The sequence below is a fragment of the Episyrphus balteatus genome, chromosome 3 (assembly GCF_945859705.1).
Source record: "Episyrphus balteatus chromosome 3, idEpiBalt1.1, whole genome shotgun sequence".
Taxonomy (NCBI): domain Eukaryota; kingdom Metazoa; phylum Arthropoda; class Insecta; order Diptera; family Syrphidae; genus Episyrphus; species Episyrphus balteatus.
The window spans coordinates 9,489,434-9,511,251 of NC_079136.1; the positions used below are offsets into that span (position 1 = coordinate 9,489,434).

Sequence of the window (21,818 nt, forward strand, 5' to 3'; positions counted from 1 at the left end):
TGGTAATATTTGGTTGTGAGAGTTTTGTTCAATGACCCGGAAGAGGAAATCAAAATGTTGCACATACGCCACAGTGATCGTTTCTATCCATTTGTTTGTCCTACAGAGCCATATTGTTCGTGCACATAAGCAAAATAGTAAGTTTACAGTAAAGCATGCAAGTCAAAGAGTTCAGCGATATTTGATGATGTTTTAATGAGTAAAGAAGAGAAAATTCAATTTTTTCATCAAAACAGCAATGAGAGAAAAATTTGGAATTTCTCAAAAATATCTGATAAATCCTTATAGTCTATTCAATTATTCTCCTCTTCAGAGCAAGTATGGTGTTCGTGTCGAGGTTTTAATTAAAATTAACATAACTATTTATTTTTCGTCGGTCTGTGCGCTGTGCGTCCATCTGTAAATGAAGCTGTACCGGAAGACGGAATTTCTGGAAGCATGGTACAAAACGCAGTAAGTTTTGGCGGAGTTTCGTATGTTCTAAGTCATCTCTTATTTGTGTTTATCTTTAATTTTAAGAATTTATTTGTTTTAAAATGTCATTATTGCAGTGTAAATGAAGCCCTAACACAATTTGCTGTTAGTGGCAAAATAATTCTTGCAAAAACGAAAAGATTCATAACAAATGTAGTAAAATTTCAGTATTTTCAAATTTTATAAAAAAAATGGGTTCCAAGTAGTGTGTGTGTGAAAATTGCAGAAGCATTTTAAACAACTGGACAGGGGGAAACCGAAAATATTTACAGTTTCGAGTATCATGTTTTGGAGCGAACCATCAAATAACTCAATGATGCTACTTCTGCCTCACAAAGACTTTATTTATTTATTTTATTTATATTATTTTTTGTATTATTTTTTATATGGATAAGAGAATTGTTGTAATATTCGTGGCCTTTTCGATTCTATGTTTCTAAAAAATGGAATTTGTTCATAGATTCTTCAAAACTAAGTCTGATAGCAGTAATTTTACATATTTTGTACAAAATTAACTAAGTCTTCATAGACCACAATTGGAAAGTATGTGGAAATCTCGAAGTAAAATATCGGGGAACATGGTGAACGTTTTCATCACGATTTGAAGTCCTATGAAGAGAGGCACCAAGGTTTTTGGGATAAAAATATGCTAGCTGACTGATGGTCTATGTTGAGAGAATATCACCCTGATCTAATTAAGGCCTAATTTTTCGTTCTTAAGTAGTGATAATAACCAACACCTTAAATTCTATTCATATTAAAAAAAAATGTTTTCGAAAAATTAGTTTTTGGAAAAAAATCAAATTATATACTTGTTAAAAATAAAAAAAATGTTTTTCATTAATATTTTTTTGCTATTTTAAAGAATTAATATTAAACAAATCATTGAAATATGGGAAGTTGTTTGGTTCTATGGGAAGTACCGTTAATAATTATTTTTATAATAAAATTCTTCTGATAGTCTTACTGGTGATAATTCAAAAACCAGTGTAATTAACTTGTTTTTACTAAATTTGGCTTGGAGCCATATCAAAACGTAAAATTATCCTTAAAACTCACTTACCCGATTCAATAACCTCATCATTCCTTTTCCAGTCAATAAATAATGATGTACTACCAAATCCACAATTAACGTCAAACTTTCCATTCGATACCAATTAAATAATTGAATTGGTTTTATTTTAAAATAAGCACACATTTCTAATCCAAATTTAAGTGCTTCATTCTCAATTGTAGCTCCACATCCAATTAAAAAGAAAAATGTCATTTTGAAAAAATAAAACATCCATTGTTCTGGTAGATTTTCAATGCAAGAAACAACTAAAATTAATTTCAAACATTTCGTCTTTTCAATTTCGCCTTTTTCCAGCGAGTCTTTAATTGCTTTTAAAATTACTTCACCAACTTTACCCAATAAAGGATATTTATTATTTTTAAATGTCCTTAGTAAAAGAGTTTTTATCAGCACTGGCTCGAGGCATGAATTCATCAATAGTGGATTTTCAATTTTAACTGGATTAAAATGATTTATTGCAAATATTCCATTTCTTTCGCTAAATAAATTCTTACTTCCCAGTTCATTTAACACAAAAATAAATGTTGATTCATTCATAGATCTTCTAGCAGGAGGTTTATTGTGTTTCATAAGAATGGCAGATTTCTCTTCAAAGTAATATCTGAATACTTCATCATTCGGCTTCTCACAAACATCACAAAGAAATTCAAACTTGTTCCGATTTGCACATCGATATTTGAAGATGTAAACATTGCCAAGTGCTGAACAACAAATCGCTTTGATTTTGACCAAGTTTTCTTCTATAAGTCGAGCTGGTTTAGCACTACCATCAAATTCTTTACAATAACAAATAATTGGAAGTATATATTCGACAATTTCTTTCATTGCAATTGTTCCACTTGCCAACAAATCCAAAACCATTTCAACAAGTTTCATTTTTACTAAATCTATATTGTCTCGTTTTAAGATTTGTGTTATGGTAAAGTGCAAATAATTCCTAGCTTCATAATTTAATCTGTGGTAAGCCACATTTCCGAGTGCTTTTAATGATTTCTCAATAAGCTGACATTCGGGAAGATCATCATTGATTTGTGAAGTGCTTATATAGCATTTTTGAAGGTAAAAGAGGATCATATCAATTAGTTTAACACTGATTATTGTTGTGGAAATATCTAAAGGAATTCCTGTACTTAAAAGCAATCCACTTATTTCAATGCAATGACAAGCTTCATTTAAATTCAAATTTTGCAATTTATTGTTTTCTAAAAATACAGAGACAGCTTCTTGTATTTTTTTCCAATCGAATTGTAAACTGTTTGGGGATTCAAATTGTATTATTTCCTTAGGATCCATGGAAGATTTGTACATGTTTAATTGCATTTTACTAAGAGCTTTGTGCTCAGCAGCTGATATTGTGCTAAGAATCCTTTTAATTAAAATATAATCAGTTTGATTGCTTTTTAATTTTTTAATGAGAATATTTTTGGTTTCTTCTAAAAATTCCATTTTTTGATCTGCCATCGCGAATTCAAGAATTTTCACTATCTGTTGATCATTTTGGAATAAATCCATTAAATTTAGTGTTAAGACATCTTCAGAGCTTTCATTCAATAAAATGATGAAATCGACGATAGTTGATTTAAGTTTGAATTTTTCTCCAAATCTTTGCTCATGCTTAGTTAGGGAATGAAATATAGCCTCACTGGAATTGGCCAAGTCAGTTAAGATCCGAGAATCAGCTTCAGAACTTACAAAGTTCTTATATGGACAGTTAATTAGTTCAAATGAGATGCTTGTAAGATGCAGGTGGGAGTTTTCATCAAGAAAACTGCAATCAATCCAATTTGGTAGGTTGTCCCATGTCTGACTACACTTTTCAAATAGAGCCACATAGTTCTCTGTGAGATTCTCATCAAACTCAAAGAGATTATCAAAAAATCTAGTACCGTAGCTTAGGGCTTTCAACTTTGTTGGACAATTAAGAGTTCGAAAAGATTCTACAAGACTTCGGAGAATCTCTACAAATACGCTTCGATGAGTTTGACTGGCCAAGTCTACGACATAAGTCAGTACTTCTACCAAACACAGCATGGTAGGACCCATTTTTTCAAATCTCAATATAGTCCTCCCAAATTCAAAGCTTTCATCGATGTCTTTCATACCTCGAATATCGTCACAAGTAAATGTGACGAGTATTAAGCCATAGTCTGATTTACATCGAATTTCCATTAAGCTTACCAAAGTTTGGTTATAATCTTCAAGAATTTCGTCAAACAGTTTGGGGCTATGTTGATAGCAAAAACTAAGGAGTTTTTTCTGAAGGAGAATGTTAAGTTTTCGAGTTCTAAAAACAACATAGAATTAAAAATTTGGATTTTATGCTTGGTTTTTGTCTATATAACTTACCTGTTTCCAAGGTCTTTTGCCGAGGAAAATACTAATTTATTAAATAGAAAGACCATGAATGATCTTGCAATATCACCTTCATGGTCAAAGGGTTTATTAAATAAATGTTTTTGAAAGAGTAGTCGTTCCAGGATTTCTATGATTTCGCTCAGATCATAGTTTTTTAACTTTAGCATTTGATACACTTGCTTACAAGCTTTTTGTGAAAAAGAATCCATTTTATTCATTTTAAATTTAAGTTATAAATTGATGAATTGAATACAATATCTAACACAAATGAAGCAGCAATAAGATATGCATCAGAGAAAAATAATTCGTATATGAACCCGAAAAATGCCAGAAGAATAATGAAAGTAACCAATTCAGGCATCCATGGTATACACATGTTTTAAATTGTTTTTTTTTTTTTTATTTTATCTTTTTTTTTCGTTAATTATTTTAAATGAACGAAGTAGGCGACCAAAATTTAAAAAAGCAAAATGCATTTGAATTTTATGTAATATGCGCATGTGCATGTATGTGTAGGTGTTTATCTATACTTTACCTTTGTATGTTTTCAGTTTTCATGGGAGAGAAGAGATAACTTTTTGTTCGCTTTAATAAAAAAGGGTTGCCATGTGATGTTATGAGGGAATATAAAAAAATAAAACCAATAAAATAAAATGTGAAAATATAACCAAATGAGTGGAGGTTTTTATTTTATGGTCGTAATAATTCAGTCAACAAAAATAAATGCAGCAAATTGTAGGGGTGATCTCTAGCCGGGAGGGGGTTGTTGTATTTGGACTACAGGTCAAAACAAAATATAAAATTGAATTTATTTCATAAAGTCCACAAAAGAAAAATAAATTCTTGGTTCCATTTTTTTCTTATTCTTAAATCAGTTAGCTTTCGCACACAAAATCTGCTGCCGGCACTTTGGAGAAACGAATTGCAGAAATATAAATATATAATTAGCAAATTTTCCTAGTTAGAAGCTGTTAAGTAATAAGTTATACCTACTGCGTTTTCATGCCGAAGTGCGAACAAAATAATATCAATGTCAAGATTTGTTCATAATGATGGACATGTTCTTGTTGAGGAAATTTGAAAGACTTGATTTTTTGTCAACATAATTTTCTGGGCGGAGATTTTGTAAGAAAATTATTTTGCGAGATTTTTCTTAGCCAAATTTTCAATTACAAAAATCTAGCTAACTCGTTTTACCCCACCGACTACTGCCGTCAAAAAAGGACACCCAACACCGATATATTGGGCTCAACGTCAGCAAAGACAGTCCTATCTACGACTACGACTTAATGAAGGATTTTGTCTAACAAGCTTCCACTCTAAAAACAAACAAGGTCACCAGCACTGATACGAATATCAGCGTCTATACAAATATCTTCTAAACGGTTAAAACAATTAAAACTCCGAACTTTTTTCATGGAATGCCCTACAAGAATATACATAATTGATTTTTTTTCGACCCACCCTAATTCTCATTTCACCACGTTACCTAAAAACATACAACTTCAGCTGCATGTGCACAAGGGGCTTATAAGCAATCTGCTCAGCAAAACCTTTCGAAAATTTCAGATCCAGTTTAGGCCAGATCTATATGGTAACATAACGTGCTATAATATTTACTTCTGCGGCTTTTTTCTTAGCATAAGTTTACATGTACTGATTGATATGCCAATAATGAACTTATTAGAGATAAGACTTGTGAAATTGGTTCTATTCTGGCGTTGCGTTGGCCCAAATGTTTCCCAAAATGTCTCTGATTCCCGGCACCCAAAAAGGGTAAATATTCGTCCATCATAATGAGAGATTATTTGCAGTTGCAGTCAGTTAGGAGGTTTTAGAAACAGAAGCCAGGGATTTAAAAACGATACAGTGTAATAACCTATAAAAAAAGAAAAAAACATTTCTCCCGTGGCTGTTCTTATCACTATAAATATTGTAGAGGTATCATAAATGTTTGTAAACATTGAGGGTTGTATGGGGACATGCTGCTTTCCTTGAACAGCTCTGCTTATGCTCGTAATATTTATGTGGAATCTCTAAAATTCGGTTTATGCAAAGTCTCTATAAATCCTAAAGATTTTAAAGTGAAACGGACACAATTCGAAAATTCTAAATCCAAAAAATCAAGAATTCCGAAAATCAAAAATCCCGAAAACCCAAAATCACAAAAGTTTATAATCCCGAAAACCCAAAATTCCGGAAGCAAAATCGACTTTTCCAATAAGTTTTCCTTTATACAGGGTGTCCCACAGTCACCGCCCCAAATGAAAACCATGGATTCCTGAGGTCATTTTAAGTCGAAAAACTTAAGAGGTAATTTTCTCGTTTTCGTCCCGTTTTCGAGTTACCACGGTTTTTATGATTTTTTCTCTTTTGTCCTTTAACTGGCCTTATCTTTGCCAAACTACGTTTGATTTGAAAGATTTTTTTTGCAACCAATCAAGAATTTATTGCAGTTTAAGTTTGTCTCAAAACTTTTTTTTCTGCGGACAACCGTTTCTCCACAATTTTGCATCAAACACAACTTTTTTCGTTTTTTAAGTTGTTTTTTACACTTTCATATCATTTAAGTCAAAAAAACACGTTAATGAGTATAAATTTTTTGTGCATTTTATTAAAGCCCAGTTTATTTTCATAAAAAAAAATAAGTTTTATTTCATAAAAAAGGCTACTGAAAGTAATTAAAAAAAATAAACAAACTGAGTGAATGAAAAAAAATAATAATTTTTAAATAAAAAATTAATTTAAATGAATTAAAAACTTTTTCTGAGCAATTGTGGTTAAGAAAAGAACAAATAGATAAAGCTCAGAAAAAGTTTTAATTCATTTAAATTAATTTTTTATTTAAAAATTATTATTTTTTTTCATTCACTCAGTTTGTTTATTTTTTTTAATTACTTTCAGTAGCCTTTTTTATGAAATAAAACTTATTTTTTTTTATGAAAATAAACTGGGCTTTAATAAAATGCACAAAAAATTAATACTCATTAACGTGTTTTTTTGACTTAAATAATATGAAAGTGTAAAAAACAACTTAAAAAACGAAGAAAGTTGTGTTTGATGCAAAATAAATAAAAAAATATTTTAAATATAAAAAATAGAACTCACCGCATTTAAAGTCCTCAGTAATCCTTGTCCTTTCTTCAAGTAAACATGCGTCGTCAAATCCACCACCAAACTCAAACATTCTCTCTTATACCAATACCACAATTGCATTGGTTCCACACCATAATTAGCACACATTTCCGTTGCACATTTAGCCGCCTCATTAGTTATTCCCGATTCACAACAAATCATAAAGAAAAATGTCATTTTGAAGAAATGAAATAACCAAATTTCAGGAATACCATCAATATTAGCCAAAACTGATATCAAATGTAAAATTTTTAATTGCTCTTCTTCATCGGAATTTCGTTCGAGACAATTATGTACTTTTCGTAGAATCAAAGTACCAATTTTCGGTAGTAATGGGAATTCTTTATTCGATGATGTCCTCACCAAGAGGGCTTTTATTATTTCAGGTTCCAAATGTGAATTGGATAAAACTTGACTCTCAAGTTTGGAAGTTGAAAAATGATTAATTGCAAAAATGCCATTTCGACTCGTGAATAAGTTTTGACTTCCAATTGAATTTAATACAAAATTTAAAGCAGACTCTTCAAATGAATTTCCAATCGATGGATGTTGCATTAGAATAGCTGACTGACTATGCAGGTACTCAGTAAAGTCATCATAACTCGGCTTTTCACATTGCTCGCAAAGAAATTTATATTCAAACTTCTCTTCCTTGAATGGTATTTTAAATATATAAACGCTTCCCAACGCCGAACAGCATATACTCTTAATCTTGCCAAGAATTTGTGGATTCATTGGATTCTTAACAATCACCGGAAGCATATGACAAACTATCAACTTTATCGATATCACAGAATTCGCTAGAAAATCCAAGAGCTTCTCATTGAGTTTCGATTTTATTGCTTCACTCTGACAAATTGGATACATCGCACAGATGAATTCTTTAACCGTCTTGTGGAAATAAGTCGATGCCATTGTGTTAAGATTGTGATGTGCTACATTAGCTAAGGCATTCAAAGAAACCATGATTGGGTTATCTTCTATCCGACTTACACTCGGAAGATTTAACTGAATTTTTTGTTTGATTTTGGAATGATGACGAAGATAAAAGAGAATTAAATCAATCAAAGTTATTTGAAGATCTTCCGGGATGATTTCCATAAGACTGGTTGATTGCAAGAGGAGTCCACAAATCTCAACATAATTACAAAACTCATTCGAACTCAAAGTGTTTGCTTTCATGATTCGTAGAAATTCTTCCAGGGATTCCTTTAAATCGTTGCATCTGAAGACAACCTCACTTTGGATGGGTTTCTTTTGGAGATCTTTCAGGTTTTTGCTCGTCAAATGGAACTTAAATTGCTGTGCATTAAGAGACTTGTGTTCCATATCGATGATTGTGTTGAGGATATTCTTTACAATTGGATGATCGTCTTTGGGACCTTTGAGAGCCTTGGTCAATACAGACGATGCCGCTGATTTCCCTTCAATCGTAGCAAAAAGCTTGCCAATCATATGTTCTGATTGAATCAACTGGAGGAAGCTTTGTTGAGGCAATAGACAACCAGTTCTTTGATGTAGTTCGAGGATAAAATCGATTATCTTAGTTTTAAGTTCGATTCTATTGCCTAATCGATCTTGGTCTTTTATAATTGTCCGAAGCATAGCTTCACAAGACTTGGCTAAGCCATCTAGAACCCCTGAATCGACTTTATCGGTTAGATAGCTTTTATATTCACACTTGAAAAGTTTCAATGAAGTGCTTATAGCCTGACTTAGACCATATTCATCAATGAATCCAAAACCAATCCAATTGGGAAGATGCTCCCACAACAATTGACAATATTCGAAAAGAATTCCATAGTCGGTGGTCAAATTCTGATCGAATTCGTTGAGATTATCAAAGAATTTCACTCCAAATTCAAGACATTCGAGTTTGGTATAAGTGTCTGAAGGTAGGAAAAGTTCCAAGACAATTGTAAGAATCTCTGGGAAGAGATTTCGATGGATGTTAAAGGAGATGGACATCGCATGAGTTAGGACCTCAACTATGCATTGCATAGTGAGATCGACCATGTCTAAACTCACACTGATTTTCTCAAATACAAATTTACTATGGATTTCTTTGAAAAACTGTACATCTTCTGAGGTAAATGTGGACACAGTTCGTAGATCTGTGTCTGATTTATTGTTGTTATTCGGGGAATTGTAGCAAACTTCAATGAATTCAGACAAAGTTTTGCCATATTCTCGGAGTAAGGTTTCGAAGAGTTTTGGCATGTGTAGGCAACAGAAGGTAAGAAGTTTCTTTTGTAATTGGACATTTTGTTTGCGAACTCTAAAAAAAAAAAAAAAAACGATGAGAATGGATATTAGAGTGGAGCGTTTTTGGACTTTTTTATGCGTTATGGTCTTCGGATACTTTTTTTTGTTCGACAGTGGAAAAATAAAAATCGGGAAGCCTTTCGTTTTTATGGAAATCGACTTTTTTTTTGAGTTTCTAGAACTCATCTGATCTGAATTAAAGTATTCTTTTCATATCCACTTCGTACAGCGTAAAACTAATGCTTAGTGGTCTCTAGGAACAAATCTGATCCCTTATTTTGAGTCATCCGTGGAAAACAAAAAATCTGTAAGCCTCCGAATGCACATTTTCGCAAACATAGATATTTTTTAAATTGTATAAAATCTCACCTAGAACAACTTTCTTTTACAATCTATTAGTATTTGGTATGTCTCACATTTACAAATTCGGAAAGAGCACCCTCAAATTAGTAAAACTGCATCATTAACTTATTTTCGGTAAAAAGTGGATTTAAAACAATTTTGCTTTACGCCGACGATATATTATCGGAAATCAATAGATTGTATTGTATTTAAAAAACCGGTAGAAGCTACGAATTGGATTGTACAAAATGTTTAGCTCTTTGTAGCGACGCCGATGGATGGTCCAAAACGTTTAATGAACAAACTGCTTTCTTTATCGACAATTCAAGGTATTGCCTCCAAAATTAATTGATTTGCTTAAAGGTGTGATCAGAGTAGTGAACTTTATAAAAGGCAAGATTCAAAATCTGAAAATTAGAATCAATTTATAAAATTATCATTTTTCGCTGATCATTTTGACTACTGAATAAGAGCCTCTAAGAAAGAGAGAAAAACATTGCTACTGCAAAAGACAGAGGATTTCTCAGAAAACTTCTGTTATGGTCAGTGTCTTTACAGGCAAACAAATTTGATGCTTTTCCCTGCGTTCAAGGGATTCTCGAAAAAAATTCATCGCAAGAATCAATATTGTGTTAGCTCCCATATTCCTCTTATGGTAGAGTATTTATTAAATTTAAAGATGAAACTATTGAGTTACTTGATGGATGGATTTCAAATTCTTTTTTGAATAATTCGGTTGAATTCCTTTTACCATCAGTAAAACTGAAAGAAAACCTTATATATTAAGCTGCAGATGACATACTAAAAATGGATCTAATTTAAAAACAATTGACAAATTCTGGATTAAGAGACTATCCTCGTACCCTGAGGTGATAAAAGAAGCTTTACGGTGTTGGTGCCCTTCGCCACTTCAAACCTATGTAAAGTCACATTCTCTTCAATGTTTACATCAAAACTATGAAGAGAAAAAGACTTAACTTGAATATCCAATATCTCAACATTAATTAAAATACATACAAACACATTTTGTCGCACTCAGAAATTTTTTGCTTTCTATTTTTATTTATTTATTTTTTTGTATCAATATTTGGCCTGCGGCTGCGACCCACGCTTTGAAAAACACTGATTTAGATAATCTATTATAACTAATTTAAATAACAAAAATATGGAACCTTCAAAGTAAACAAAAATGTACATGATGTGGGTTGTATTCGTGGGAAATGATGTACATTTTTTTACGAAATAGGAATAATTATTTATTTTGTTTAAATATTTATAAATTCGTATAAATATTTAAAAAAAAATTATATAAACGAGATTTATAGACATTTGGTCTCCTATTACCTGTTGATTTCTTTTTATAAAATTAGGTCTGAACTAGATTACAAATTAATAAGGAATAAAAATATTTATAGGTCGTTTCAAATCAAAAGTCCCATGGAAAATTGAGCAAAAATAAAAAAAACTCATTCGCTTACTGGAAGGAAGCATTTATGAGGCAGCTGAACTTTTTCTAAAATAACGATAAAATAATGAAGAACAGTTCTTGATATCCCTATTTTAATTAATTGATCCGTCTGTGAGATTCACTGGGTTAGCCTCAGAAAACAGAGGCAAGTCTCCCGGGCTTGCATCACTCCATATCCGCGGACAATACAAAAAAACATACAATTATTTAATTATTTATCATTTGAAGGCAGTTGGGATAACTTTGCCGAAGATATTGTTATAGGACTAGGTGAAGATGGACCAGAAATGTCCAGTTTATATGATAGCAATTCATAACTTAAAATTCTATTCACATCTTTTCATTTGTATATGTCACCATAGAAATCATTAATAAACAAATTCAGATCTTTCGTTTGCTAATTTTTTACTTGCGATATAGGTACTATAGGGCAAGTTTAGGATTCGTAAAAAAAATCGAACTCGAGATAACAATTTTACATGACATTACGATGATGGAGAATGCCAAAAAAGTGGGTCCGGCAATTCTGTCTGTCTGTCTGTCTGTCTGTCCGTCTGTCTCTATCTGGAGCTGCAGCCTAAACGAGTGAAGTGATTTTCTTCAAACTTGGTAGTTAGCAGTTTTTGGTGATTCCCTATAGGGGAAATTGAATTTTTTTTTTTATGACCAAAACTAACGGTACCTGCCATATAACGGAAATAGAAAAGTTAATTTTTTTGTGTGTAATACTACACATAAGGGCCAACTTTTTAAATAAAAAAAATATTTTTTGTACCGTTATTAACGGTACCTGTCATAGAACGGTTTTTTTCGTTTCTGAATATCTCGTACAAAATTAACCCGATTTAATTGAAAATTTTTATACAAAAGTGTGTAAGTAAAGATAATATTAAAATTTTAGAAAATTTTCAAAAAACGCATTTTTGGTTTTTTTAAAAAATATTTCAAAATTTTTTTTTGAAAAATCAATTTTTTGAAAACGGATCAATGAAAAACTTTGAAATTTAGTTTTTATGTGTAAATTAATTATTTCTTCAAAATGGCATACCAACTTTTTTTTTGGAAAATGTTAAAAAAATTTTATATATAAAAAATTATTTTTTTAAAAAACGGCTCCTACAATTTTCAAAATTTTTTTTCTAAAAATACGTTTTTATACGAGAAATAAAATGGCATATTTGTTTTTTTTTTTTTAAGATATTTTAAAACGGAGTTTTATTAATTATAAAAACAGATTTAATTTTTTTATACTACTTACTAGCTGACCCGACGGACTTCGTTCCCCCTTTTCCAAGTTTTATTTCCAATTTTTGATTTTGTAATGTGTTAACCTTTTCCCATTACACATAGGTACATACATATGTAAAACTGTTTAAAATATTAAACAAAGCAAATCATTTGTTTGACAGCTATTACAAATTTTTATCGGAATTTATTCAACCAATAAAGGTTATATAATTCACAAATATACAAAAACTGGCTCTGGTTTCACTTCTTTTTTTTTTGCAAAAAGTGCCTAAATCGATGAATCCCGCCTGCCATTATAGAAAAATATGACTCATTCTCCCTTTCTTTTGTGAAACTGTTAATGATTTGTGTTTTGCACCAGAGGCCTGGAATTCCAACACCAAGAACGATCTTTTTACTTTTTTTACCTGTTTTCTTATGACGTTATCACGTAAAATTATCGTCCGTAAACCGACTATACAAACAACCATTGTTTTTGTTTTGTTGACTTTCGTTTTAACTTCCAAAATTTTTATTTGCGGAATGTAGCATCCACTTTCAACGCTCATTTTTAATCCACTTTAAAAATAGTATTCTCTCTCTTACATATTTTGGTTTCATTGAAGTTTGTATTTGTTCGTTTCTGTGTAACCGAAACAATAGCAATAGGATAAAATCTTAAAAAAAAACGATTAAAAATGAAAAGATTTCGTCTTAATTCTATTCATACATACGTCGAAATATTTCTTTAAAAAAAATAAATCATTTGATTTTTATGCGGAAATTGTATTAATGGTAGTTGAAACAACTTAAACAAATTTTAAGATGCAGTCATAAATTTAATTGAGATATACTGATGGTAAACAATTTTCTTTGCGGGACTAACATTTTAAAGAGTTAATTCATGTTTGTTTTTATTACCCTTGAATATGAGCGATTTTGAACCCCAAATATTGAATTTGCTTATAACTTGACAACATACCAGGTCCAACTATAAAACAAAACCTGTCTCGAACGAACCTTATCACACACACACACACACACAAAATTTCATAAAAATCTATATCTACTGTCATTCGGACTTCAAATATGGAATTTAACTATAACTTGACAACAGCGACACCTACTGGGTCCATACCACACACACAAAATTTCACAAAAATCTCTCCAGTCTGGTCAAAATATGCAATTTTTCTAAAACTCGACAACAGCGCCACCTACCGGGTCCAATTATAAAAAAAAACCTGTCTCGGACGGACCTTATCACATAAACAAAATTTCACAAAAAATCTGTTCAGTCGTTCGTTCAAAATATGAAATTTTTCTATAACTCGACATCAGCGCCACCTACCGGGTCCAATTATGAAACAAAACCTGTCTCGGATGGACCTTATCACATCCACCAAATTTCAGAAAAATCTCTCCAGGGGGCCAATTCTGGTTCTGTGAATAAGTGAAACGAAAAGCTTTTCACTTGTTCACTCATTTTATTCTCGTTCTGTGAAAAAATGAAAACAAACATCAAAAATATTCATATAAATATATATTTTTTTCACTAAATTATTTGTGATATCATAGGATGAGAATCGTTTTTCGTTTCAAATGAATCGAAAAAGTGAAAAGAGTGTTTGAAAGCTAAAATGAAAAAGTTTTTTTTTCGATTCACGTTTTCACAGAACCAAATTGGCCCCCAGTCTGGTCAAAATATGAAATTTTCCTAACTCGACAACAGCGCCACCTACCGGGTCCAATTATAAAAAAAACCTGTCTTGGACGGACCTTATCACATAAACAAAATTTCACAAAAATCTGTTCAGTCGTTCGTTCAAAATATGAAATTATCCTAAAACTCGACAACAGCGCCACCTACCGGGTCCAATTTTGAAACAAAACCCGTCTCGGATAGACTTTATCACATACACAACATTTCATAAATATCTGCCCAGTCTTTCGTTCAAAATATGCAATTTTCCTAAAATTCGACAACAGCGCCACCTACCGGGTCCAATTATAAAAAAAAACTGTCTCGGACGGACCTTATCACATAAACAAAATTTCACAAAAATCTGTTCAGTCGTTCGTTCAAAATATGAAATTATCCTAAAACTCGACAACAGCACCACCTACCGGGTCCAATTATAGAAAAAAACTTGTCTCGGACGTACCTTATCACATAAACAAAATTTCACAAAAATCTGTCCAGTCGTTCGTTCAAAATATACAATTTTCCTAAAACTCGACAACAGCGCCACCTACCGGGTCCAATTATAAAACAATCCTGTCTCGGATGGACTTTATCACATACACAAAATTTCACAAAAATCTGTCCAGTCGTTCGTTCAGAATATGCAATTTTCCTACAACTCGACAACAGCGCCACCTACCGGGTCCAATTATGAAATAAAACCTGTCTCTGATGGACCTTATCACACCCACCAAATTTCAGAAAAATCTGTCCAGTCGTTTAGAAGGAGTAGGCTCACAAACAAACGCACAGGAGAATTATATACAGTGCTGCTAAAAACATTCCGGATTTTTTGGTCATTTTCATCAAATGAAATTTTATAACACAAAACTGGATCAAAATATTGTTTTAATATTTTTTCTAGATCGTTAATATATCAGTTAAGCAATTTCAACAGAAAAAAATGATCTTTAATACACTTAAAAATTTAAAAAATTGAAAAATTAAGTAATGTCAGAATTTCAGCTGTGAAAAACTAACCGGATTTTTTAATGTTAATTTTCAAAGTTAATATTTTGTTCAGTAACCTTTCTTTTTAAAGACTGCTTGGTACCAACGACACTTCGACTAATCCAAATTAAATAAAATAAGACTATAAATATGCTCCCAGTTATTTTTCAAAGCTACAAGTACGGTAGTTGCTGAGGTGTGCTTTTTCTTTTCTACCCGTCACTTAAAGATGGCCCACAAATTTTTAATCAGGTTCAAGTCGACTAATTATTACGGCTATTTTAAGCCAGGAGTATTGTCTGCCCCAAACTACGGTTTAATGAGCTTTTAAGAATTTTTGGCATCATAACTTGCAGAAAGAGGCGACGCAAAGGCATTTCTTTCTCCTTTAATAGAGCCATTTTCGACTCCAACATCTCTCTATTCTGGAAATGATCCATAATTTCGTTGATTTATTGTAACCTGCTAGAGCCTGCAGCTGAAAAAACGCAAACCATCACTGATCCTCTGCTGTGCTTCACAATAGGGAGCATATTTTTTTGGTTTCAAAAATCACCATGTTTGCGCCATTTCACAATGGGAATAAAACAAGCTAAAATCGCTTTTATAACTGAAAAGAATATTTTTCCGTTTTGTTATCGAGCAACTCAGATGTTTTTTGTAAATACAACCGTGATGAAGTATTTTTATTTTAAATTTAAAGTGTTTCTTTTCTTAAGATCCTTTAATTGCCTACCTTTTTAGACAATGCTTAGTATAATGAAATGGCCTTTTTCCGAGCCGAAAGACATAAAGACCAAACCTATCAAACCCTTTCTTACTGTACTTGATGTTGAAGACAGATTAAGCTCCTCACAAATCGTTTAAGAAGTCGCAAAAGGATCTTTTATCAAAAAACTCTGTATTCGCCTATCAGTTTTTATGGATATTTTGTGATGGCATCCACCCAATTGATCTACTTCAACAAATTTTTCGCTTTTTTATTTTTTGACGATATCAAACTCACTTGACGTTGCAATTTTCAACATCCCAAATAGACCGAGAGCCGGGAGCAGATTTCTTGCGTGAGAGGTAACCGATTCATATGAATGTCAGAGGTAGCGTGGGTCATGGTGATGACGAATACCTTAGTCTGCCTGCATTTATTTGGGCCGTTGTCGAGAAAAAGCGCATCAAAAGTACCATTTTTCTGAAAATCGATTTAGTGAGGGTAACCACTTAAAATTTATTGATAACCAACGCCACATACTCACTGATAACAAATATACCAATGGCAGACATTTTAAGTGCGGCCAAAGCCCCGGCAGACTGTCCCGAAAATGCGTTTTTTTTGGCGTTTTTAGACTTTGGGGTAACCACCTAAAATTAATCGCATCCTGTAGCGGTGGACTCCCTGATAACAAAAATACCCATGGCAGACATTTTGAGTGTGGCCAAACCCTCGGCAGACGGTTTTGAAAATGCAGTTTTTCTGAAAATTGATTTATTTAGGGTAACCACTTGAAATTAGTCGCATCCTGTAGCGGTGGACTCCCAGATAACAAAAATACCCATGGCAGACATTTTGAGTGTGGCCAAACCCCCGGCAGACGGTTTTGAAAATGCAGTTTTTCTGAAAATTGATGTATTTAGGGTAACCACTTGAAATTAGTCGCATCCTGTAGCGGTGGACTCCCTGATAACAAAAATACCCATGGCAGACATTTTGAGTGTGGCCAAACCCTCGGCAGACGGTTTTGAAAATGCAGTTTTTCTGAAAATTGATTTATTTTACTTTTTCACATAACTCGCGTATTATTGGACCTAGCAGAAAAAATTGTATAGCAATCTTAAAGATAATTGAATTTCCTACAGAATATGTTAAATAAGTTTTTTCGATTAAACCTTCGGTTTAAGAGTTAGCGTGGTTTTTTTGAAGCAAGTCAAAGGGTGATTTTCTTATTTTCGTCATATCTCTTTTATTTGAGCTTTTTTAAAAATTAATTTGAAGTAAAAGTTGTAGATCTTTTTATTACCTTCATTTATTACATTAACGGTTTTTCGATTTGACAGACCGTTTTCGATCTGTAGGAAAAAAACTTCAAAAAGTTTGCAATTTTTTATATAGATATTTCCTATATAAAAAATTGCAATCTTTTTGCCCCTCCCCGCCTAAAACTATACAATTTTTTTCTTGCCTGAGTGCAACCTACACGCCTAGGTTTTTTGTTACATCTATCGCAAATTACCCTGTACTATGTAGAACCTTTTTCCAATATAAAAAATTGCAAACTTTTTGAAGTTTTTTTCCTACAGATCGAAAACGGTCTGTCAAATCGAAAAACCGTTAATGTAATAAATGAAGGTAATAAAAAGATCTACAACTTTTACTTCAAATTAATTTTTAAAAAAGCTCAAATAAAAGAGATATGACGAAAATAAGAAAATCACCCTTTGACTTGCTTCAAAAAAACCACGCTAACTCTTAAACCGAAGGTTTAATCGAAAAAACTTATTTAACATATTCTGTAGGAAATTCAATTATCTTTAAGATTGCTATACAATTTTTTCTGCTAGGTCCAATAATACGCGAGTTATGTGAAAAAGTAAAATAAATCAATTTTCAGAAAAACTGCATTTTCAAAACCGTCTGCCGAGGGTTTGGCCACACTCAAAATGTCTGCCATGGGTATTTTTGTTATCAGGGAGTCCACCGCTACAGGATGCGACTAATTTCAAGTGGTTACCCTAAATACATCAATTTTCAGAAAAACTGCATTTTCAAAACCGTCTGCCGGGGGTTTGGCCACACTCAAAATGTCTGCCATGGGTATTTTTGTTATCAGGGAGTCCACCGCTACAGGATGCGACTAATTTCAAGTGGTTACCCTAAATAAATCAATTTTCAGAAAAACTGCATTTTCAAAACCGTCTGCCGAGGGTTTGGCCACACTCAAAATGTCTGCCATGGGTATTTTTGTTATCAGGGAGTCCACCGCTACAGGATGCGATTAATTTTAGGTGGTTACCCCAAAGTCTAAAAACGCCAAAAAAAACGCATTTTCGGGACAGTCTGCCGGGGCTTTGGCCGCACTTAAAATGTCTGCCATTGGTATATTTGTTATCAGTGAGTATGTGGCGTTGGTTATCAATAAATTTTAAGTGGTTACCCTCACTAAATCGATTTTCAGAAAAATGGTACTTTTGATGCGCTTTTTCTCGACAACGGCCCAAATAAATGCAGGCAGACTAAGGTATTCGTCATCACCATGACCCACGCTACCTCTGACATTCATATGAATCGGTTACCTCTCACGCAAGAAATCTGCTCCTGGCTCTTAGACTAAAAGGGACAATATTTTGTTTTATTTCGGCTTGAAAACGTTCTACAACTCAATAACGAATTTGATGACTATAACGCGTTTTTTCCGTTATTCCATAAAAGTTCACAAAGTTAACCACTTTTTTTGGAACTGCAAACAAAAATTGTATTGAAGTGACGCTTAAAACCGTTACCTCAACAACGAAAATCGAAATCCTTGAAAAATCCGGTTAGTTTTTCACACCTGAACTTCTGACTCTACTTCATTTTTCAATTTTTTAATTTTTGTATGCATTAAAGATCACTATTTTCTGTTAAAATTGCTTAACTGATATATAAACGACCTAGAAAAAATATTAAAATAATATTTTGTTACAGTTTTGTGTTATAAAATTTCAATTGATGAAAATGACAAAAAAATCCGGAATGTTTTTAGCAGCACTGTATATAAGATGAAATTTCTTCAAAATATCGAATTTTAAATTTCTTGAATAAAAAGCTTTAACATTATAGTTACTTTAAGCATAAGAGCAAGTACGTGCGACCCCAGTCGTGCAATTTATTTTCTCTAGCATTTCTTTTATTCAAACAAGCATGATTTGTTGTTATTTTTGAGTTGATTTGTCGCAATGAGCCAATAAAAATGAGTTTTTTGTTTATTTGTTCTTAATTTTATTGGAAGCGAGAAAATAAACTCTGAGTCAGGACTTTTGATTTGAAACGACCTATAAGAAATTTTTACAAAACAAATAAACAACATCTAAATTAATATGTATAATAACAAGTAATTTGAGCTGAGTGGATTTCATACGCAAATGAATATTCTAACATTACCGAACAGTTTAAAATAGGAATAAATGAAAACAATTTTGAACAAATTTAATAAAAAACTAATTAGGTACTTATTGTAGTAACTTATCTAATACATAGAATCAAAACATTTAGCTCAAACTACATTTTCATTCAAATGACCATAATTTCACGCATTTCACTGAAAGCTGTTTGAATAAGAAAAGATGGATTTATGAGCGAGATATCGCAAGGATAGATCGAGTATAGTATATAAATTCTAGTTTAACCGAGGACAAAACAGTTTGTTTTTACATATTGTCGGCCTTATAAGGAAATTTCGTAACGTAACTTGCAAACTCAAAATTTTACATGAGACGAAAGAGTAGAGAAACAACATAAAAGTTGGGAGTTAAGTGTTGTGCAAAATTTGAATTTAAGTCTATTAAGGTCCATTTTCTTCACTCGGAGTTGAACATAACTTGAGAATTTTTAATATAAAAATTCTCAAGTTGTGTTCAACTTCGAGTGAAGAAAATGGACCTTAGAGTTTTCGGAATGACTTGAAATTTTCAGGGTTGCTCCGCTGACATATTTGGTAAAAAATGCCATTAAAAAGTCATTTGAGAAAAAAGGTGGAGTTACGCGGTTTCCTTATGAGGCCGACGATTTTAGGTTTTAGGAAAAGTGTTCGGCTACTGGAGCTGTTCGGAAATAGGTGTCAAAGTAACGTTTTCTCGAATCCCCCATAAACGACGTCATTATTACAGAAAAGTCGTCAATAAGAGTCCTTCATAGCTTTAAGGGCTCTCATAGGTTCTACTAAGCCTATCAAATATTTACAGATTGTAAAAGAAAGTTGTTCTAGGCGGGAATTTATACAATACAAAAAATCGCATTTCTTTCGAAAATGTGCATTTTTTCGGGAAGCTTCCCGATTTCGTTTTTTTTTTTTTTTCATTGACAACTCAAAATAAGGGATCAGATTTGGTCCGAGAGACTATTTAGCATAAATAATGAACAGTGTGTAGTGAATTGAAAAAGAAAAAGTTAAATTCGGATGGGTTCTATAAAAACTTACACAAAATCGATTTCATTGAAAAAATATGAGCATTCTTCAGAGGCTTCCCGATTTTTGTTTTTCCATTGTCGAATAAAAAATAAGTATCAGAATAGGTTCAGCAGACTATTAACGCATAAACTATTAGTGGGAAGCAGTGATCTGAAAGAAAAGTCCAAAAACGCTCCACTCTAATGGATTTATGTGCACTTCTTAAATACAAACCTATTGCTAAGTGGTCTTCCAGTAAATGTTAGAAGTTGATTAACTAACCAAATAACAAATGAACTTGGAATTGTGCTGTCATGATCGAAACGGACATCGAATGTTGGTTTTTGTGAGAGAACTTGGTCGAGAGTTCGGAGAATTGTTGGGACATCGTTGTTAACTGATTTCATCATGTTGTAGACAAGGCCCCAGATTTTTTCAGGGCGTTTTGATGACATTTTAATGAATTTTGATTATTATTTGATATAAAGGAAAGAATTATGAAATTATAAGAAAAATTAAAAAAGTAAAATTAATATGAATAAACTAAATTAAATGCCGGTCGGTGGTTTTTGGGTTTCGGATTCTGGGAAATACAAAGCGTGAATTTTTTTTGTATCAACAAACAACAGCTGCAAGAACTGTCAAAAACTGGTTGAACTGTCTTGCCGACTTTGTTTGAGATGGGGGTGTGTTCAGAAATAATCAATTTTTTATTTCGACCAATTGAAATCTGCGTGCGGGATGCGGGAAGGAGTTTAAATAAATCATTTTAGTAGGTATAAGCCTAGTACGCAGTTCGAGCTAAATTTTAGCCGAGATAAAATCCCATACAAGTTATCGATAATTTGTATGGGATCCATTTTAGCTCGGCTAAAAATTTTCGATAATTTGTATGGGAGCTAAAATTTAGCACGAGGTGCATACCAGGCTATATTAATGAAAAGTGTAAACTTTAACATTAGTTTATTTCATCGTCAAAATCAAACATCAAAAGTTTTTATCACTGGGTGCGTTCACGTACGCACAGATACCCTATCCAAGATACACGAATCAGCTGTTCTTCAAATCTCCCATAAGATACACAAGAATCCAGAAATTTTTAGAATACCTTTGGATTTTTTTGCTTGTCAAAACATGTGTTCGATCAGCTGAGATTTTATATGGGATTACAACAACACAAAGGTATCCGGATACCCTTGGATGGGTACGTGAACGCAGCCACTTTTACCAGTGGTCGAATTACAGCATACGATTACGATCATTCAAGATCTTTTTTTTCAATAATTCTGGCTAAAGGTGTTTCACCTAAACTATATGAAAAAATTATTGGGAATTGACTTCGGTAAAAAGTGATACACTGACATTTAGAAACATTTAGATGAAGGTCGTTAACTTCACACCACTCGAAAAGGCTATTCAAGTCTCTTTGTAAATTAATACAATCGAGAGTTGACTTGATTCTGATATAGAGTTTAATGTCGTCAGCATACATTAAACATTTGCAATTATTGAACTGATCAGGAATATCGTTAATGAAAATAAGAAACATCTTCGGGACATGCTCGGGACATCTTCGGGACATGCTCGGGACATCTTCGGGACATCTTCGGGACATGCTCGGGACATCTTCGGGACATGCTC

At 32.5% G+C, this 21,818-nt stretch overlaps 1 protein-coding gene across 3 annotated transcripts in view; it reads right to left on the reverse strand.

Annotated features, from left to right (window-relative positions):
- The window catches only part of LOC129913302 (serine/threonine-protein kinase ATR), a 29,712-nt gene extending 8,981 nt beyond the window's left edge, over positions 1-20,731 (reverse strand). Inside the window, exons 1-3 of one of the 3 annotated variants that reach the window (XM_055991904.1) lie at positions 3,896-4,247; positions 2,044-3,833; positions 1,538-1,986 (exon numbers count right to left, since the gene is read on the reverse strand). In XM_055991904.1, coding sequence (XP_055847879.1) covers positions 1,538-1,986; positions 2,044-3,833; positions 3,896-4,122 — 2,466 coding nt within the window. In that variant the 5' untranslated portion in view covers positions 4,123-4,247. Of the gene's footprint in view, positions 1-1,537; positions 3,834-3,895; positions 4,248-7,012; positions 9,318-20,411 lie in introns of those variants that run through there. The other 2 variants (XM_055991902.1, XM_055991903.1) reach the window with 2 other exon arrangements.
- Between the last annotated feature and the right edge of the window lie 1,087 nt (positions 20,732-21,818).